The sequence below is a fragment of the Panulirus ornatus genome, chromosome 38, assembly GCF_036320965.1.
Source record: "Panulirus ornatus isolate Po-2019 chromosome 38, ASM3632096v1, whole genome shotgun sequence".
In the NCBI taxonomy this organism is placed as follows: Eukaryota; Metazoa; Arthropoda; class Malacostraca; order Decapoda; family Palinuridae; genus Panulirus; species Panulirus ornatus.
This window is the reverse complement of record NC_092261.1, coordinates 6,298,042-6,318,537: the sequence shown is the minus strand read 5'-3', so window position 1 is coordinate 6,318,537 and position 20,496 is coordinate 6,298,042. Positions and strand designations below refer to the sequence as shown.

General features: G+C 36.9%; 3 protein-coding genes across 9 annotated transcripts in view; all 3 read right to left on the bottom strand.

The window, feature by feature from the left end:
* armi (probable RNA helicase armitage) overlaps window positions 1-1,651 on the bottom strand; it is a 54,057-nt gene extending 52,406 nt beyond the window's left edge. For 3 of the 4 annotated variants that reach the window (XR_011715414.1, XR_011715415.1, XM_071684523.1), the window contains exon 1: window positions 862-1,651. Coding sequence is in view for 1 of the 4 variants with exons in the window: in XM_071684523.1 (XP_071540624.1) it covers window positions 862-1,549 (688 nt within the window). In the remaining 3 variants the exon portion in view is untranslated. The remainder of the gene's footprint in view (window positions 1-861) is intronic. The other variant, XM_071684524.1, reaches the window with a different exon arrangement.
* Window positions 1,652-1,893: 242 nt separating this feature from the next.
* On the bottom strand, window positions 1,894-4,496 carry LOC139760849 (uncharacterized). Of its 3 annotated transcripts, none has more exons than XM_071684525.1 (4): window positions 4,382-4,496; window positions 3,100-3,292; window positions 2,582-2,698; window positions 1,894-2,230 (listed from the first exon to the last, which is right to left on the bottom strand). In XM_071684525.1, exons 2-4 carry the CDS (start codon window positions 3,259-3,261, stop codon window positions 2,045-2,047), a joined length of 465 nt encoding a protein of 154 aa, XP_071540626.1. In that variant the 5' UTR covers window positions 3,262-3,292; window positions 4,382-4,496; the 3' UTR covers window positions 1,894-2,044. The 3 variants fall into 3 exon arrangements, with proteins under 3 accessions (XP_071540626.1, XP_071540628.1, XP_071540627.1); XM_071684527.1 differs by lacking the exon at window positions 4,382-4,496 and adding an exon at window positions 4,230-4,362; XM_071684526.1 differs by lacking the exon at window positions 4,382-4,496 and adding an exon at window positions 4,040-4,207.
* A 2,781-nt stretch (window positions 4,497-7,277) lies between these two features.
* The window catches only part of Trs20 (TRAPP subunit 20), a 35,292-nt gene continuing 22,073 nt past the window's right edge, over window positions 7,278-20,496 (bottom strand). For both annotated transcript variants that reach the window (XM_071684520.1, XM_071684521.1), the window contains exons 2-5: window positions 18,993-19,098; window positions 17,526-17,644; window positions 13,547-13,661; window positions 7,278-11,621 (exon numbers count right to left, since the gene is read on the bottom strand). In XM_071684520.1, the coding sequence (XP_071540621.1) occupies window positions 11,523-11,621; window positions 13,547-13,661; window positions 17,526-17,644; window positions 18,993-19,088 (429 nt within the window). In that variant the 5' untranslated portion in view covers window positions 19,089-19,098 and the 3' untranslated portion in view covers window positions 7,278-11,522. The remainder of the gene's footprint in view (window positions 11,622-13,546; window positions 13,662-17,525; window positions 17,645-18,992; window positions 19,099-20,496) is intronic.

Below are 20,496 nucleotides of genomic sequence, written 5' to 3'. Positions count from 1 at the left end.
AATTCTACATTCATAATAATTCAATATGACAAATCTCTGACTATTTACTCAATTTACTCAAACTGTTACCTATCTACCTTCTATTCATATGCACTTGTATCACACTGATATCTTATGTGTGTTTGTAGTGAACAATTATTTCTTTTTCTTTATATTTTCCATAAAAATTGACTCCCCAGAGATGGTATCTATTTTGAAAATTCCACTATGATCAGTGGGTAATCCATTCATAAAAAAATCCATAATTTCCAACCCTATCTAGTGCTCATAATTCTACATTCATAATAATTCAATATGACAAATCTCTGACTATTTACTCAAATGTATATACTTAAAATGACAATGACATAATGCATCTGTCTCATTCCAACAATAAAACTTAAAAAGGTCCATATCATCTTCATCTTTCTTATGAAAGATCTTTAGTCCCTATTGGCCTTCATTGACATCATACACCCTTTGTAAAACTTTCATGATTGTTAAATGCTGCCTGCATACTTTTCTTCCAACGTGGTTGCACACATTCTTTAGGTGAATATGTGAATCAAAATAAGTGTCTCTCCACACCATTTTAAAGGTGTTTCATTGCATCAAATGGTTTTTTTTTTCATAATTTCTTTACATCTAGCAGTGCAAAGAATCTCCCATACAATACTGAGCACAAAAACTTTTAAAATTACAATATTCACTCTTTACACTTTTTACAATAAACATCTGAATACATTTTCCAAGCTGTCTTTAAATAAAATTTCCAATATAAGTAACTTACCATAAAAAGATAATGAAGACCTGGAAACAATGACAATACAAGAGATGATATGTGCAAAAAAAATTATATTTACGAAGAAAAACTTTGTTTACCTTCTACGATTTCCCAGTCATATCTTGTGGCCAAAAGGCTGAAGCTAACATCCTCATTTATGGTCACAGTGTCAGCAAAAATGGATGTTATTCTACCTAAAACAGTCTGCTGCACTTGCGGAATGTCTGTTGAATCTTCATCACTTCTCACTGATTCAGATGAGTGTTCTACCTGACTGGTCTTCATTAATGAGGAAACTAAATCTTGTTTAGGAATGCCTTGTGTTCCTGATGATATATCTCTATGAAGAATTACTCCATTGTGTAAAGCACTGTTTACATAATTAACTATATAAGGATCCTTCTTAGTATCAGATTCTTTATGATTCTTGAATTTATCCAATTTTTCTTTGATATCTGTATCCCACTCCATTATGAGAGATTGTAACTTCACTACTTCCCATCCTTCATGTTTTGTTGTCCTTTGTGCTATACCCCTCACTTGATCATTAATTTGGAATTTCTCCCCAACAGGAAATTTTGAAGCATCACAGTATATATCATTGTTGATGATAATATTCAAACCATACACAGATGTTACAACACCCTCAAAGCTCTGCATCTCAATTTCAGAATGCAAGACAGGTATGAAGTCTTCAAGTCTTGGTCTGTCTGACTCACACCTGGAGCTATTGCTTTGAACTTCCCCAACAAAGTACTCCAAAACTTTATGTACCAATGAAATCATAATGAACTATGTATAGATTAGTTATTTCAGGAGAAAAAAATACAGTAAGAAAATAAATACTGTCAGGTCCTTGGTACTAACATGGACTCATTAGCGTTGCCTTTTCCAAAGTTGTAGTTACTCTGCACTGTTGACCCAGTTTTCAAAATCAATGTACTGACAATTTCACTCAAAATTCTTCCCATGAGAAAGGATTCTCTAAACATTTTCCATTCAACGAAATATGTTAACTAAAAATCATGGCACATTTATAAAATTCATTTGTTCTTGTGCATAGCATCTAACTGGAGACATATCTACTAATAAAGACACATAAAGCAGAAGGTGATACATGACAGTGTACACATACTTGCACAACTGTATTTCATCTAGTTTGCTTACATGTTTATTTCCAAGGTAACATAGATCCACTTGAAAAAAAAGAAAAGAAAAGCACTGAAGAAAATACACAAATAAATGTTCAAACTTCACTGTTTCAACATAATGTTCTGTATATCACTGCTGACCAATGAATTTCTCAACGGGAGAATACTTCCAATTTGTATCTGCTATATATTCTAGCTGCTTACGAAGGTCCCTTGTACGCTTCTCATGTTCTTCTTTCTTCAAGGATGACAGAGATGATTCTACATTGTGGTCAAACCAAAGTTTGGCCATTACAGTAGACATGTGGTCAGGGCTCTGAAAGGCAGTTTAACAGTTATCAACCAAATGTAATGCATAAAACTTAATTCTGTTCTTTCTCAATACAGAAGGGTTTATTGAGCAAAACATGGTATATTCCTCTCTTGAGAATTTGCTAATAATTTCCTACTGTTCCTAATGCAAACAAAAATAAAAGTTTTGAAGAAATAATTTACTTTAACATACCATGCCCTGTAATATACATATGGTTATTCATGCTTTTCAAACTCTGTAAAGGTGCAGAATCACTGATATACTGTAGCTCATCCTCTCCTACATCTTATCTATATGATATGAAAAGTATCCTGAACAAGTAAAAGAGGGTTTTCCATTTCTACTCTAACTTACCCCAGGAGTACCTCTGCCACGTGGGCTTTCCTCTGAGCTGAATGTTGATGATCCCATGGACGACTGATGCTGTGGAGGAGGTGGTTGCTGGGGGTGGTGAATGTGGGGACTCCCTCCCTGATGAGAGGCAAACGTATAAGTGAGAAACAAGGGACAGTATAACTCTAAATGTTTCCTTTTTTCTATGATAACATAACTCAAAGTGTAATCTAGATTATTTCCTTTTCTTCTATCTCAGAGGATAAGGTAGAGGAAACCATCAAATATTTACAGAAAGCCAATAAGACAGGTGGGAACAGGTAGGAAATTCCCTATCCCCATACAGTACAGTATTGTGAAGTTGCTATTATTTACATCTGATACAGATGTTAGATTTGACGGACTTTATAGCACATCAAAACCTAATGGTCATTCAGTGCTTTTCAGCATAAAAAATATATCTAAAAACCATTAAACTACATAAACATCATCAATAGTAAAGTTTAATAGAAATGTGTACCTTAAAATAAGAAACTTACTGCTCCACCTTGCTGAAGGTGATGTCCTGCAGAATGAAGGTGATGATGCTGTTGGTTGTTTGTGGTGCTGCCACCACTTATGGAGTTGGTGCTGCTTGTATTACCATGCAAAGCTCCACGGAAAAGAGATGTTCCTAAGCCACTGCTATTTCCACTAGCCATGGCACTTCAAACCTCAAATGCATACCTAAACCTAGAAAATAAACAGGAGAAATACCATTAGCTATTTTCTATTCCAAACTAAAAAGATTTACGTAACTGTAGAAAAGGGAATAAGACATTCAAAGTAATGTTAATGAGGTGCAACGGGTCACCACAATTTGTGTACAACATATTCTAGATGGATTCAACCAACCACAAGCCAACTTTTGCACAATACTAGTGGCAATAAACATAAAACAAAAAAATTGACACTGTCCCCTGACACATCGTCACACAAATAAAAAGTGGTTGGCCAATTTCAAGACGTCTGGTGCTGAACACCACATAGCATTTAACTCAAGTAATCCTATGGCATGACTGTGCTATCTAGGATTAAGTACAGTTGTCATATCTATATGATATTTATTATATTCAACTTCATATTCTTCCTGATCTTCACAGCCCTCCCTGCTATCTGGCCTGGGAGGTGGGGTAGGGGGGTACTTAAAATTGCTAGAAAGGGGGAAGATTAGTGGATTTTCTAGGTCATTCTCCAATTACATGTTTATCATTTCTAGCATGCAATTAACTGCCCTAAAAAGTTATAATAATGAAAAATCGCTTTAAAACTCATGGGAAAAACGATTACGGTTTATTTTAACATCAGTAAGGAAACTGTCGTTTATTCCTGAACTAATGAGGGCAAACTACTTGGTCTGACCGAAAATATCTATTGTAAACCATTAAGGGATACTATACATATCACCCTAATTAGTATCAAACAAAATCGAATAGTTACCTTTTGTCTCCCGGTGTTCCATCAGCTAAATGAATAAACACTGAAACTAAAATCAGTCTTCCCATTAAAGATTAGAATCAGAGCTTAGAATCAGAGCAAATATACCATAATCATCCCTTACGTAATCAACCTTCGTCAATGACAGTGAACCACGGTAATTAATTCTGTAACCTTATACCACCGGGATAACCTGAGATATGGTCGAAGGTCTAATGTCATGCAATGGTTGTTTCTGTAGAATATCTGACTGGCCTGATAAGTAATACTTATCTTCCCCAGCGTCTTGATTGGCTTAAATGTTAATTCATACGATAAATATGAATTTATCTCGGTGAAAGCTACCTCACAACATAATCATCTGCCTTATCTTTCTCAATATTGTCGCTCGACTTTTTCCTAAGCCACAACAGGAGCCTGTTGACCTTACTTTCCTTAGCCACAGATGTGAGTATGTCACGTGGTACATACCGGTATCATTCATAATATATATATATATATATATATATATATATATATATATATATATATATATATATATATATATATATAGTATGAAAATGAAATCACAATTCAGTAATTCAGGTGATTTTATCCAACGTGAATTTTTCTCCATAAGTGCAGAAAAAATAACAAATAAAACTGAATTACTAAACTGTGATTTTTACCTTCAAATCATCATCACATACTAGTGTGAACACACACACACACATACATACATATATATATATATATATATATATATATATATATATATATATATATATATATATATATATATATATATATATTTTTTTTTTTTTTTTTTTTTTTTCAAACTATTCGCCATTTCCCGCATTAGCGAGGTAGCGTTAAGAACAGAGGACTGGGCCTTTGAGGGAATACCCTCACCTGGCCCAATTCTCTGTTCCTTCTTTTGGAAAATTAAAAAAAAACGAGAGGGGAGGATTTCCAGCCCCCCGCTCCCTCCCCTTTTAGTCGCCTTCTACGACACGCAGGGAATACGTGGGAAGTACTCTTAATCCCCTATCCCCAGGGATGATATATATATATATATATATATATATATATATATATGTGTGTGTGTGTGTGTGTGTGTGTGTGTGTGTTGCTGATCGGGAATCGGCAACCATTGGAATGGTTGCCGATTCCCGATCAGCAACACATGAATAGGGATTACGCGAGAGGTAATCTATTATTTTTTAACGGTAAAGGACCTCTAATCCTCCTCGTAGGACCAGGATAAGGTCTGTTCCTAGATTTACCCCGCTAACGGAGAAAATAGCGAATATAGAGAAAATATAAATTTACCCAGCTAACGGAGAAAATAGCGAATATAGAGAAAATATAAATTTACCCAGCTAACGGAGAAAATACCGAATATAGAGAAAATATATATTTACTTACTGCCTCAGTGATACTTTTTAACCGTATGAGGCTCCTGCAGCTCTCAGGAAGCTGACCACGTCTAACGTGTCGAGACCACAGGTCACAGTGTTGTGGTAATGTGTGCTTCTATGTGCAGAGTGCACATGGTGGTAAGTGCTCCATACTTTCATTATATATGAGTTGCTTCGTGCCGTGAAGGATTTTGGGATAAATTAAAACGGTGTTTGTATCGCTTTAGTAATGGATTATATATATATATATATATATATATATATATATATATATATATATATATATATATATATATATATATATATTATAAATATGCAGAAGCTTCACTTCACGGTGAAGAGTTATATGCAACATTCACCACTGTTAAGAGAAAATAAAATGGTGAGTACTTTAATTTAATACATCCTCAGACAGAGTGAGGGAGATACAGGTGTTGAGGTCCTTAAAAGCACACAGGTAGCAGAGGCGGGATTTCATTAATCCCCGTAGAGTGCAGGTGGTCACTAATTATGTGACCTTACATCTGACCTTGCTCTCCTTACATTGTGTGTGTGGACAGGGTTACTGACCTTCCTCTCCTTACATTACGGGTGGACAGGGTTATTCTGGTGGATATTTCTTAATAAAATAATTCAGTTAACAGTTTGCCACATTTGAAATGGTCAAAGGATATATTTACATTATAATCAAATGTGCCAGAGATCAAACATGATTCAATTACATTTCTTTCACTGAAACAATTCAATTTAGCTATGGTCTTAGCTCCTTCCCAGTCGATATGGTGATCAAAGGCAGTTTTATGTTGAAGTAACCGTTCCTCTGTTGGGCTATCATAACACTACTTATGGTAAGAGATCCTAGTCTCCAAATCAGTTCACTTATCCTAGTATCCAAATCAGTTCACTTATATGTGCAATAAGTGCTAACTACATGCTTTTTATGTTGTATACCTATGTATTACTTTTACTGTGCAATACAGTGAGGTCATCAGTTCACTTTTATCTGCAATGAGTAATTAAAATGTGCCTCGATAAGACTTCATTATGAAGATATGGATGTGTCATTTCTTTGTGAATGTGAGAACTGAGAGTGGAGTACAGAAACAAAAATAACCAACAATGCTATATTCATATGTACAAGGGTTGTAAACTAGTGGGATAGTAATTACTATCCACCTGCAGGTAGAGTGATGAGGCAGAAGTCCTGTACTGTGGCTGCAGGAAGAAGGTAGCTTTGCTGAGGGTTCATGGCACTGTTGCAGGAGGGTTGTTGTGTAGCTAGTCACATAGTGGATCAAGATGTCCTTGGGTGAAGTTGCACCTTAATATCCATAGCAAAATAGAAGACAGTCATGGTAGTGGTTTGTAGCTTAAAATGCCCACTGATGCTGGATACACCAGCCCCAGGTTGTGCATGGCACCAAGGTCACTCATGCAATATAGGTTGTGTCTAAGTGAATTATAGTTGAAAATACAAGTGTTGTCACCATGTAAGTAGCCCTATGTAAACTGTAACCGCAGGCAAATTGGGCCATTGAGTGATGTGGGCAAAAAGAATTTTGGAACAGTGCAGTGGTTTGTAGCTTAAAATGCCCACTGATGCTGGATACACTAGTCCCAGGTTGTGCATGGCACCAAGGTCACTCATGCAATATAGGTTGTGTCTAAGTGAATTATAGTTGAAAATACAATGTAAGTAGCCCTATGTAAACTGTAACTGCAGGCAAATTGGGCCATTGAGTGATGTGGGCAAAAAGAATTTTGGAACAGTGCAGGAAATTTCTTGCTACACTGTAGTGATGCCCTTGCATACAGAAAGGATGTTTTACTGAAAGGATTGGAAAATTACTCATATTTATTTGGTACAGTTTGTACAGTAAAAGTGCAGAATTCATATGAAAAGCTTTGTACAGTTTCAAATCCTTCTGTATACACATAACTATGATGATTCTTAACAGAAATTAAACCAAGTATCTTGAATATGCACAGAATATTGAATTCAACATGAGTGACTTGAGCTTATATGAAGATAACATATGTCTTTGTTCTACCAACATACAAACTCTGATCTTTCTTTTTCTTTCAAACTATTCGCCATTTCCCGCGTTAGCGAGGTAGCGTTAAGAACAGAGAACTGGGCCTTCGAGGGAATATCCTCACCTGGCCCCCTTCTCTGTTCCCTCTTTTGGAAAATCAAAAAAAAAAAAAAAAAAAAAAAATAATGAGAGGGGAGGATTTCCAGCCCCCCGCTCCGATATGGTCTATAATATATTTGTGTTCAAATTCTGTGCTGGTAAACTGGCCAACAGCCAACCCAGCTTTCATCATCCCTCAGGGATGGTCAATAAATTAGTACCTGCCTTAGGCTGGGATGTAAATGAAGCTATCAAACTATGTGAAGAGTAGTAGGTAATTAAGAAAGGTGTGATGATGTGCGAGAGAAGTGTGCAGCATGTGGAACGTGGAAGATGGTGCATGTGAGAAGTGGTAGTGAGTCACCAGTGGCATGAGGAAGTGAAGTTGCTAGTGAAAGAGATGAGAGAAGTGTATGGGTGTTAATTGCAAGAAAGGAGTATGAGTGATTGGAAGATGTTCAAGAGAATGCCACGAGAAGTCAAGAGGAGAGAGCAGTGGCTGAAAAAATCGGGAATAACTGTTGGGTGAAAAGTATTGGCAAACTTCAGGAAGAATTAGAAAATGTTTTGGAAGGAAGTTAATAGAAAAAGGAAAAGAAAAGAATAGGCAGGAGCATCAATGAAGGAAACAGACTGTTAAGTGGTAATAGGCAGAGATGATGTAAACAAATGGAATGGGTAATTTGACATTTTGCAAGAGTTGAATATGTTTAGACAATAGGGTGGCAGATGTGGGGTGTTTTGGTCATGGAGGTATATGAACTGAGGAAGTCAATTAGTTTGGTGAAAAAAGAAGTACAAGTGAATGCCTTGCCTAAGATGAGGAGTCGTACAGCAGCTGGGGAGGATGGAATTGCAGGTGAATTTCTTTCAAAAGCGAGTGCTGTGTTGTTGATTGTATAGTTAAGATTTATGTGAGGTGTCTAATTGGCATAATGTTTGCATAAAGACAATGTATAAAGGCAGTGGGAACAAAAATGAATGTTTGAATTACAAAGGTTTTTTTTTTTTTTTTTTTTTTTTTTTTTTTTTTTTTTAGACTTTGTCGCTGTCTCCCGCGTTTGCGAGGTAGCGCAAGGAAACAGACGAAAGAAATGGCCCAACCCCCCCCATACACATGTACATACACACGTCCACACACGGAAATATACATACCTACACAGCTTTCCATGGTTTACCCCGGACGCTTCACATGCCTTGATTCAATCCACTGACAGCACGTCAACCCCTGTATACCACATCGCTCCAATTCACTCTATTCCTTGCCCTCCTTTCACCCTGCTGCATGTTCAGGCCCCGATCACACAAAATCCTTTTCACTCCATCTTTCCACCTCCAATTTGGTCTCCCTCTTCTCCTCGTTCCCTCCACCTCCGACACATATATCCTCTTGGTCAATCTTTCCTCACTCATTCTCTCCATGTGCCCAAACCATTTCAAAACACCCTCTTCTGCTCTCTCAACCACGCTCTTTTTATTTCCACACATCTCTCTTACCCTTACGTTACTTACTCGATCAAACCACCTCACACCACACATTGTCCTCAAACATCTCATTTCCAGCACATCCATCCTCCTGCGCACAACTCTATCCATAGCCCACGCCTCGCAACCATACAACATTGTTGGAACTACTATTCCTTCAAACATACCCATTTTTGCTTTCCGGGATAATGTTCTCGACTTCCACACATTTTTCAAGGCTCCCAAAATTTTTGCCCCCTCCCCCACCCTATGATCCACTTCCGCTTCCATGGTTCCATCCGCTGACAGATCCACTCCCAGATATCTAAAACACTTCACTTCCTCCAGTTTTTCACCATTCAAACTCACCTCCCAACTGACTTGACCCTCAACCCTACTGTACCTAATAACCTTGCTCTTATTCACATTTACTCTTAACTTTCTTCTTCCACACACTTTACCAAACTCAGTCACCAGCTTCTGCAGTTTCTCACATGAATCCGCCACCAGCGCTGTATCATCAGCGAACAACAACTGACTCACTTCCCAAGCTCTCTCATCCCCAACAGACTTCATACTTGCCCCTCTTTCCAAGACTCTTGCATTTACCTCCCTAACAACCCCATCCATAAACAAATTAAACAACCATGGAGACATCACACACCCCTGCCGCAAACCTACATTCACTGAGAACCAATCACTTTCCTCTCTTCCTACACGTACACATGCCTTACATCCTCGATAAAAACTTTTCACTGCTTCTAACAACTTGCCTCCCACACCATATATTCTTAATACCTTCCACAGAGCATCTCTATCAACTCTATCATATGCCTTACAAAGGTATAAGATGAAAAAGAAAGTGTGACTGAGGTAGTGTGGCATGCAAAGAGCATCAGACTGGGTAGGAATAATGTGACTATAGGATTAGTAGATGATGTGTGGTTCAGGTGTCCTCTTTGAAGAATTTGTGTGAGTAACACTTTCAGAAAAAATATTGTATGTAAAATTTATGGATCTGGAGATGCTTTGTGGAAGGTGTTACAAGTATGTGGGTGTGGAACGAAAGCTAGCCAAAGCAGTGATGACTTTTTATCATGAAAATAAGGTGTCATGTGCAAAAAGGAGTGAGAAGGGTGAGTGGTTTCATGTGATGGTGGGTCTGCAGCAGGGGTGTATGATGCTACCATGGTTGTTTAATTTATTTATAGATAGGGTAATGAGGGATGTAAATGCATGGGGAAAAGGGGTTAGAGGCAAGGTGTCATTTGCGGTCTGCTAATAATGTAGTGCTAGTGGTATATTTGAATGAAAAACTGCAAAAGCTAGTTTCTGATTCTGGAAGAGTGTCAAAGGAGAAAATTGAGAGCATATAAAAAAAAAAAAAAGTTGAGATAATGGTTAGTTGGGATGCAAGTTTCAGGAGGCTAAGGTTGTGGATGCATTGAGGGTTGTATGGAAAGAGAGGCCATTACCCATAAGGGTTCTGTCCCTGTCATCAGTATCTTTTAAAAACTTAAAGTCTGTGATCAGGTCACCTCTCAGTCTTCTCTCTTCCAAGGTTGGTAAATATAAAGCTTCCAGCATTTCGACATAGCTTAGCTTCCTGAATTTTGGTACCATCTGTACTGCCCTCCTTTAAACTTTCTCTATCACATGGTTTCTCCAGATCCATAAATGCTACATATAAATCCTTCTGTTTCTCTAAGAATTTTTCACACATTCTTCAATGTAAACACCTGATCCACATATCCTCTTATCACTCCTGAAACCCTGTGTTCCTCCCAAATTTAATGATCTGTGCATGACATCACTCTTTCAATCATCAATTTTCCATACAACTCACCAGGTGCACTTCACTCTCTCAATCATCACTCTTCTGTACAATTTACCAGGTACATTCAACAAATGCATACCTCTGTATCATGAACACCCACCTTTATATGATGGCACTATGCATGTATTTTGCCAATCCTCAGACACTTCACCATGATCCATACATCACTAACATCCTCAGTAACCAATAAAAAAAGAGTTATCCCCCTCTTAATAATCATAGTAATTATAATAAAAAATACTTATTATAATAATAATAATCATAATAATCTTTTCTTTCTTTCATACTTGTCCTCTGTTTCCCGCATTAGCGAGGTAACACCAAGAACAGATGAGGAGAGGTCGCATTCACTCACATCCAATATCCAAAAGAAGGAACTTAGGAAAGAGCCAAATGAGGACCTTCTTCCCTCTAAGTCTCAGTCACTTGTTCTGGACACTACCTCATTCATGGGAAATAGTGAAGATATATGAAGGAAGATAAAATAAAAATGATAATATTGATAATATTAATAATAATGTTAACACTGGAGTTATCAACTAGTTATATACAGAAGTTTGAATGAATAAAAAAGCAGACCAAGCTCACTCATATCCCTTTCCATAAAGTCAAACGATACTAACATCAGCGAACAATCACCAAAAAAGATGTTAGCCAGTTAGGTACTTTCTTCCATAAAAGTGTGCCTTCTTTTCAAATGCAGTAGACTTGATTGGAGTGTTTGGAATGCAAAAGGGGTTCATCGAATGCTGTAAAAAAAATTTTCATCAATTAGGATGAGTTCAAAACTTTGCTATTACAAATTTCCTGATACTTAAACATTTGTGCAGATAAAAACCTTAGTGAATAATTGCCTAAAATTCATTTGTTCATTTAATAGTAAAAAAAAAAAAAAATACATCATAATTTTTCAATGTTATTTTGGTAACATATTCTAGTTCTCAAATCCAGCATTTTGAAATCTGATAACTAACAAAATTCAGTACTTCCTAAGGTAATGACACTGGTAAAATCCCCAGCATTTTAACTTCAACTGCAATTACATATTGCTACCATAGTCTACACTATACACCTATCCTGTACGTAATGACAGCTCATTTAACAAAATAAATTAGGGAACCAATGCATTTAATGGCATGATAAAATTCATTAATTACAATTTCATACATTGAATGACCCTCTGCTTTTTGCTCTTAGCGAAAAGTTGACTTTCTGATATGATTACATGCCTGCTTTGCACTGCTGCTGTACTATTTTAGCTATGGAGTAGGAGTATTATATCAATAATAAAAACACAAAAGAAAGTGGTATCTAGCAACTAGAGAAAGGTAGGGAGGATATGGTGGAAACAAAAGATGAGTGTGTGCTAGTACAAGTGGTGTTTTGGCTTTCTGTTATTTTTTTTGGTAGACTAATTTTACCAGAGGTAAAAATAAAACATTTAAAAAATATTAAAGATATCTGTATCAAGTGGGAAGATGAAAAGAGTGAGGCAAGTTAGTGTTTATGTATAGAGTGGTAGTAATGCATAGCAGGAGGTGGTAAGAGTGCTGCAAAGATCAGTAGCAATGTGCATGGGGAGGGAAGCAATGCTGAGGTGGAGAGCACTAGTGATCAATGTGGTGAGGCAGAAGGTGAAAGTGTGGCAGATGTTGGTACTGATATATGTAGGAAGAGAAACAGTGTGGTGTAAAGTTGTGTTGATGTGTGTAGTAAGAATGGAGGTAAGAGTCTGGTGGGAAGTGGTGATGATGTTAGCAAGGAAGGAGGCGACAGCGTATGGTGAGGACCAGCAATGATGGGCGTATTTTTGAGTATACATGTCAGTACCTATCAGAATGTCAGGAGAGAGTACAATATCTGCTCATTGCCAGACCACCTTTGGCTCCTGTTGGCCCATCTAAAGAATGAGAAGATACCATAAGACTTGATATCCTGGATGCAATTGAGTCTGATGAAATCAATGAGCAAGAGTGATGAAGAAAAAGAGAAATGTGAAACAGAAGACAGTGACAGTTCTGAAATTGATAATCCTAAATGCTGCAAAATAGATTACATAAAAGGATGTGGGAGAGCAGCTGGCAGTTGCTGTCCATGTGGTACTGCCAGGAGATAGAAACAGTGTACACTATTTATGAAATAATCACAGCCATTTCCTTTTTTTCAAGCAAATATGCATTTTCCTCTATGGAGTCACTTATTCTATAAAATACTTTCCTGGAAAAATATCTACATCATTCAAAAATGTATCAATGATAATATGTATTCACAAGACAAATATTCACATAAATTATGCGATAATGTCAGCACCTAGGAACCCAAATACAAAAGTCATGAAAGTAAATATAAAGAATGCAGTGGGGGGAAAACTCAGAATACCCATGCATCTGGTAGTAGTAATGGGAATTTCTCCATACATAAATTTTTTTTCAAAATTCTTCAAGCAGTTCAGAGGAGCAACTGGAATATTTTTTTCGTTTTTTTACTCATGGATAAGTACTTTACCAATTTCCAAAGTCAAAATATGAAATTATTAACCCTTTGATTTACTGAGATCCCCTAGCACATGAGGGGTATCTTTTCATCTACAGAAGGTATGCTGATTGGGTTAAAGAAATTAGTTTAAATACATAAAAAACTTCTGCAAAAGTCTAAAAAATTATGCGAAATTCACCTTAATATATGTTTCATACATTTCCATGAAGAAGTTCTTGATGCCATCATCATTTTTCACATCATGAAGACAAATAAGTCTTATTCTGCCTGCAGTCACAAATGCAGACACATACCTTCCAAATAAATAAAGATTAACATAGCAAATGAGATAAAGCATCGTCATCATCACAATAATAATATTAATAATGATAATAATAATGATAATAATAATAATAATTTTTTTTTTTTTTTTGCTTTGTCGCTGTCTCCCGCGTTTGCGAGGTAGCGCAAGGAAACAGACGAAAGAAATGGCCCAACCCACCCCCATACACATGTATATACATACGTCCACACACGCAAATATACATACCTACACAGCTTTCCTTGGTTTACCCCAGACGCTTCACATGCCCTGATTCAATCCACTGACAGCACGTCAACCCCGGTATACCACATCGCTCCAATTCACTCTATTCCTTGCCCTCCTTTCACCCTCCTGCATGTTCAGGCCCCGATCACACAAAATCTTTTTCACTCCATCTTTCCACCTCCAATTTGGTCTCCCTCTTCTCCTCGTTCCCTCCACCTCCGACACATATATCCTCTTGGTCAATCTTTCCTCACTCATTCTCTCCATGTGCCCAAACCATTTCAAAACACCCTCTTCTGCTCTCTCAACCACGCTCTTTTTATTTCCACACATCTCTCTTACCCTTACGTTACTTACTCGATCAAACCACCTCACACCACACATTGTCCTCAAACATCTCATTTCCAGCACATCCATCCTCCTGCGCACCACTCTATCCATAGCCCACGCCTCGCAACCATACAACATTGTTGGAACCACTATTCCTTCAAACATACCCATTTTTGCTTTCCGAGATAATGCTCTCGACTTCCACACATTCTTCAAGGCTCCCAGAATTTTCGCCCCCTCCCCCACCATATGATCCACTTCCGCTTCCATGGTTCCATCCGCTGCCAGATGATAATGATAATGATAACAACAACAACAATAATAATAATTTTTTTTTTTTCAAACTATTCGCCATTTCCCGCGTTAGCGAGGTAGCGTTAAGAACAGAAGACTGGGCCATTGAGGGAATATCCTCACCTGGCCCCCTTCTCTGTTCCTTCTTTTGGAAAATTAAAAAAAATTGAGAGGGGAGGATTTCCAGCCCCCCGCTCCCTCCCCTTTTAGTCGCCTTCTACGACACGCAGGGAATACGTGGGAAGTATTCTTTCTCCCCTATCCCCAGGGATGATAATAATTATAATAATAATAATAATAATAATAATAATAATAATAATAATAATAGTGCAATGTTATCAAAGGGAGGAGTTTCCTATTTCTGTGTACCTGTCTCACCCAAGCAGAATAATCTATCTTATAACATCTGGTATACATAACTAAATGATGACTTTCATAAGAGAAAAGTGACATGATACCCATATGTTACTAAAATGAATAAGTAAAAGTATGTAGCAGACTTGAAAATAAGGGATATAAAATGAAGAAAAATAGGTATAGTTATTGAAACTATTGTAAATGAAGAAGGCTGTGTCCTTTACTTACCCTGGTACCTAAGTTTCCTAGGCACAATAGCTTCTCCATGTTTGGTGATACAGTATCAGTAACAAATGAACAATAGCCTCATTTCACTCGTTTACTCTTAAGGTGTCATGTACTGAATGAAGCGTATGTCTACCATCCATAGCCAAGCCTCACAGTTTGTTCCATGGTTTACTTTGCTTTATGTGTCCTGATTCAGCACAGTGACATCACATTCATTAAATTCATATTATCCCAGGCATACATTTCACCCTCCTGAATGTTCAGTCAGGCCTTAATTTCCCAAAGCCTCCTTCACTCCCTTCCAAATAATCAGTGACTTAATACAATCCAAAAAGAAGTATTAAAAAAATAAAGGAGAGTATTGAGAGTAAGTAGTGAATGAACAGAACTAAACAAGGGAAAAAGAAAAAAAAGGTTGGCAATGAGTGAGAAAAGAATAAAAGGGAGTAATATGAAAATAAAGATATCCCAAAGAAAAAACTGAGAACAAATGACAAGAGTCACAGAAAACAATCATTATTCTCATAAAAAACCAAACCTTAAAAGTGAGAAAAGCTATGGAAATGCATGATGCTCAGTGGACAATTTAAATTAGTATTCAGCTCAAAATGCAAGAAATCTGATGATGAACTGTTTAACAAACACGATGACAGTGCAATCATAGATACTGAGAAATCTAAAAATGATATAAGCAGAGTAATAGATGCAAGTTTAGAGAGAACTCAGCACAGAGACTGGATGGAATTTCAACCGTCTCCAAAAAGAAGACTTAAAATACCAGTAGTAAAATTAATAATGTTACTGAAGAGGCAATCTGGACAAAAGCTACTGAAGATACTCACAAAATGACATATAAAACACCAATACACAAAGGAGGATCTAAGCTTATACCTAAGCAGTACAAACCAGCATGAATTCACACATAATAAAAATCTTTCAAAGCGTGATAAAAGGACACTATAAGACATCTGATCAAGAACAGCTGTATAAAGGAAGTCCAAGTTGGATTTGTAAAACAAAAATATGTAAACCCTTACTACCCTATTACAATGTCAATAAAAGCAAGGTTGTTAAGTTCAGTATGATAGAGGGACAGGTTAGCTGGGGTGAAAATTTGAATGAAGAAAAATAGGAGGAACTGATGTTTTAAATACCAGGGAAAGGACATGGTGGCAAATGGAACCATGCAAGCAGAAGTGAGTCACAAGGTGGGAGAGGGGGCAAAAGTTCTGGGAGTAATGGAAGAATGTGTGGAAAGTCATTATCTGGGAGGGCAAATATGGGTATGCCTGAGGGTATAGTGGTCCCAACAATATCATAAGGATGCAAGACATGGGCTGTAGATAAAAATGTGTTGGGTAGGGTGGATGTGTTAGAAATATAATATCAGGACAATATGTTGTATGAAGCGGTTTGATCAAGTAAGTAACACCTGTAAGAGAGGGGTGTGGCAATAAAAAAATTGGGGTTGAGAGATGAAGAGGGTGTGCTGATATGGTTAGGATATATGGAGAGAATGAATGAAGAGAGGTTGACAAACAGGGATAAATGTGTCAGAGTGGAGAGAACACGCAGGGGAGACCAAATTGGAGATAAAAGGATGGAGTGAAAATTTTTTTTTAGTAATCAGGGCCTGAACATGAAGGAGGGTGAGAGGCGTGCAAGGAATAGAATGAACTGGAATGATGTGGTACACCAGGGTCGACATGCTGTCAATGGACTGAACCAGGGCATGTAAAGTGTTTGGGGTAAACCATGGAAAGGGCTGTGGGGCGTGGTTGTTGATTAGGGAGCCGTAGTTTTGGTGCATACACATGTACATATTCATACTTGCTTGCCTTCATCCATTCTCATCCCCACACAAAACAGCAATGCCACCCTCTGCATCAGCGCGGTAGTGCCAGGAAAAGACAAAAAAGGCCACACTTGTTCACGTTCAGTTTCTAGTCTAAGATTTCTAAGATTATTTTTTCATACATATTCCCCATTTCCCACGTTAGCGAGTTAGTGTTAAGAACAGAGGATTGAGCCGTCGAGGGAAAATCCTCACTTGGTCCCCTCCTCTGTTCCTTCTTTTGGAAAAGTAAAAACTGGAGGGGAAGATTTCCTGCCCAACACTCCCTCCCTTTTAGTCGCCTTTTATTACACACAGGGAATGCATGGGAAGTATTCTTTCTCCCCTATGCCCAGGAATATTTCTAAGATATGCACTGCAAATCTAAGAGCCTGCTGTACCTTTGGTTTGATATTAACTTCAGATTTTTCCTTGTTTCTACTTTCCCTTCTTTTCCATTTCCAACTCAAATCTTGTCTAACTTTACTTAAGACCCAAGATGCAGAGAAACCACAAATAATCAACACATCTATCGCTTCATAACATTTGTATATGCCTGCTCATCCACAGCTAAGATTTACCTACCATTCATTGAACTTGTCAACCAGTCTGAGGTACATATTGCCTGTAGTCCACATACTCTCATCTACTAGGTCAAGTGCAGCATGAGCAATGAATTGGTTAAGATGCCTGTGATCTTCCTTCTGCAAAATAGTCGCTTCTTAATATATATAAAGAAAATATATTTATAAAAACAACTGAGGGACAACATACCTTAGAGTACTTATGTCTCTGCATTTCTTGTATCTAACTAAAGATGTGACTAAGATAATAGTTGTAACACGCCTCTCCTTTCCATTTAATTGAAATACTTCATTAATAATACTGATCAGATGCCACTATAGATCTAAAGAAAAAACAGCAATCATTAACTTTTCTATCCTGTATCCCTGCATCATAATTTGGCTTAAATATGGACATCTGTTTATACCAATAGGGTAACAAAAATGAGTTTTAAAAAAAATACTTGGGACTTAATCCTTAATATCTAGCATGTTCTTCAAACAATATTCAGATTATGTTGCAGTGTATTCCAACTGATTTAAATATAACAAAATAAAATGCTTATTGCCTCAGAAGCACAATGTATTAATTATACTCATAAAACTCAACAAAATCAGCCAATGAACATTGCAAAATAATCTGAGAAATGTATAACTACACGCTTCTATTGACAGCTCTACATACAGCTGCTTTCTGAAATATCTTCTTGAAAAGAATGACTTTTGATTGTAAATTGGGTAGTACTCCAAAACTGGGGAATACACACTGAGCTTTAAATCTAGAGTACATCACTATTCCAAGTGAAACTGTAGTCAAGAAGAGTAAATTTCATAACTTCTACTATGCTTTTTAAATGCTTTCAATATACTAATCATATATGAGCAATGCTAATGGGTTTTGAAAGTTCTGGTATGTCGTTGAATTTTTAAAGATGTACTTTCTGTATCACACCAAAGTGTTCTACAAATGTACATTTTCTATTCACTCTTCTTTCTTTTTATCTAGATCTATCTCTACCTCTGCATCTTGTGAATCACGGTCAAGAGATAGCCCTAAATATTTTCAAATATTTTTATCTTTCATGTAAAGAAGAGGTAACTACTTCACTTTCAATGCTGCAAAACACAAAAACAGAATTTTTGGGAAAATTTTCAGAAAAAGCAGCTGTTGAAACTTTATATTAATCATCTTACTTCAAATGTGGAATGAGGTGCACATCAGTTAGAAATACATACCTTAAATGTTATTTCAAAAATCAAAAGAAAAGTAACCCTTTACTAAAATGAATTCATACACTACACTTCCAGGACATAACCACACTTCTTGAAACTTATCCTGTTTCCTTCCTTGTTTTTCCTCAGCCACTACATCCACTCACTTGAATTTACTAAGAAGTCTTTACACAACCACTATAAACATTTTCTTTAAGAAATATGCACCTCCTTCCACACAAAGAGAAAATCAGCATACTAGAGCTCAGTGTCTGACCTTTGGCTCTTTATTGGCTGGGGCGAACTCCATCTCGAACATGGGATTGTCATGGTGTCCAACTATGGCAAAGTAGTAGTTGCCTGCCACAGCCATTAACACTTCCCTGAAAATGTGTTCAGCTTAAAACATATCCGTGACATTCAAATTCATTTCTTTTTTTGTACCCAGTTGCCTCTTCCACCACAGTAAGGTAAGCATTTGGTACAAACAATGGCTTTATTTGCATACATGATTCATACAATCAGTAATAAATAAGACCAAAATTATGAGTATGAAAATTGGAATGAAAAATTGAGAAGTTAGAGATATAAGACAAGAAGAAGTAGCTAAAAATGATCTACCATAATTAGGTAACTATTTATGTGGACTGAATTAGGTGCATACAGGCTCAGTTCACTCATACATATCTACAACCAAAGCATAATGTGGTGTACTGAAACGTGTACCTTCACAGAGCATTATATCTTTATCTTTTCCACTTTAACCACTAAGATGATTCATCATGTGAGACTACAATAACTATTCTTATCTTCATTTCTCATGCAAAATGGTTCCATTACATCTCTGGCCACTTCTTCCCCTAGGCAATTCTCTCATTGCATCTACCCCTCTCTCTTGTGGTCTATCTCATCTTGTATAGAAACCTTTAACTACAAAAAGTATATATTTTCTTGACCAACCAATTGCTTATTGCAAGTATGAACTTAAAAGTTAGGTAGGTACATCAAATATAACCATACCATTGTTAAAATTATTTGTCTATATGGCTGCTGCTGATTTCTTCACACCACCTAGTATCTCCATTCTTTATCCCAATGCCAACTGTATTACATGGGTTATCCATCTCTACTACTCTTTTCATGACCTACATAACTATGGTTTTACAATCACAGTTGGTAAAAGTACTTTCATGCATGCTTTATGCACACTTTAGTTAACTTCTTTTCCTTCATAAAGATTTTCACTGCAGCTCCAATTTTTCTCCAGGACTTTACTCTCTAATACAATTTTTCTACTACTAATTTACCAATGTTCAACTATAAATGCCTAAATCATCCACAACTTTCATTTCTTCATCATTCATACTGATATTATGCTGTGACACCCCATCTTTTCAAAAAACTACAATCTTACTTTTATTCTCATTTACTTTTACTTTTAGTATTATTCTCCTGCACTCCATGGCCCATTCTAACCAACATATCCCTAGTTCAGACAACAGTAAAGCAACATCTGAATAAAAAATGTTACAACATCTATTTTACTCCCCTTAGGTTCAGCATCCCACTGCTCTAACCCCAGTTATGCAGTGCATCATTTCCAAATTGACTGGACTATGTTGACAAGTTCAAATGATCTTCCCTTAGGATACAGACTATGTTAACAAGTTCAAATGATCTTCCCTTAGGATACAAACTCTTCAGCAGTAAGGGGGAATGCACTTCTTCATACCCAGGTATTCTTCCACAGTTCAACCTTCCTTATTCTGAAAACCTCTCTC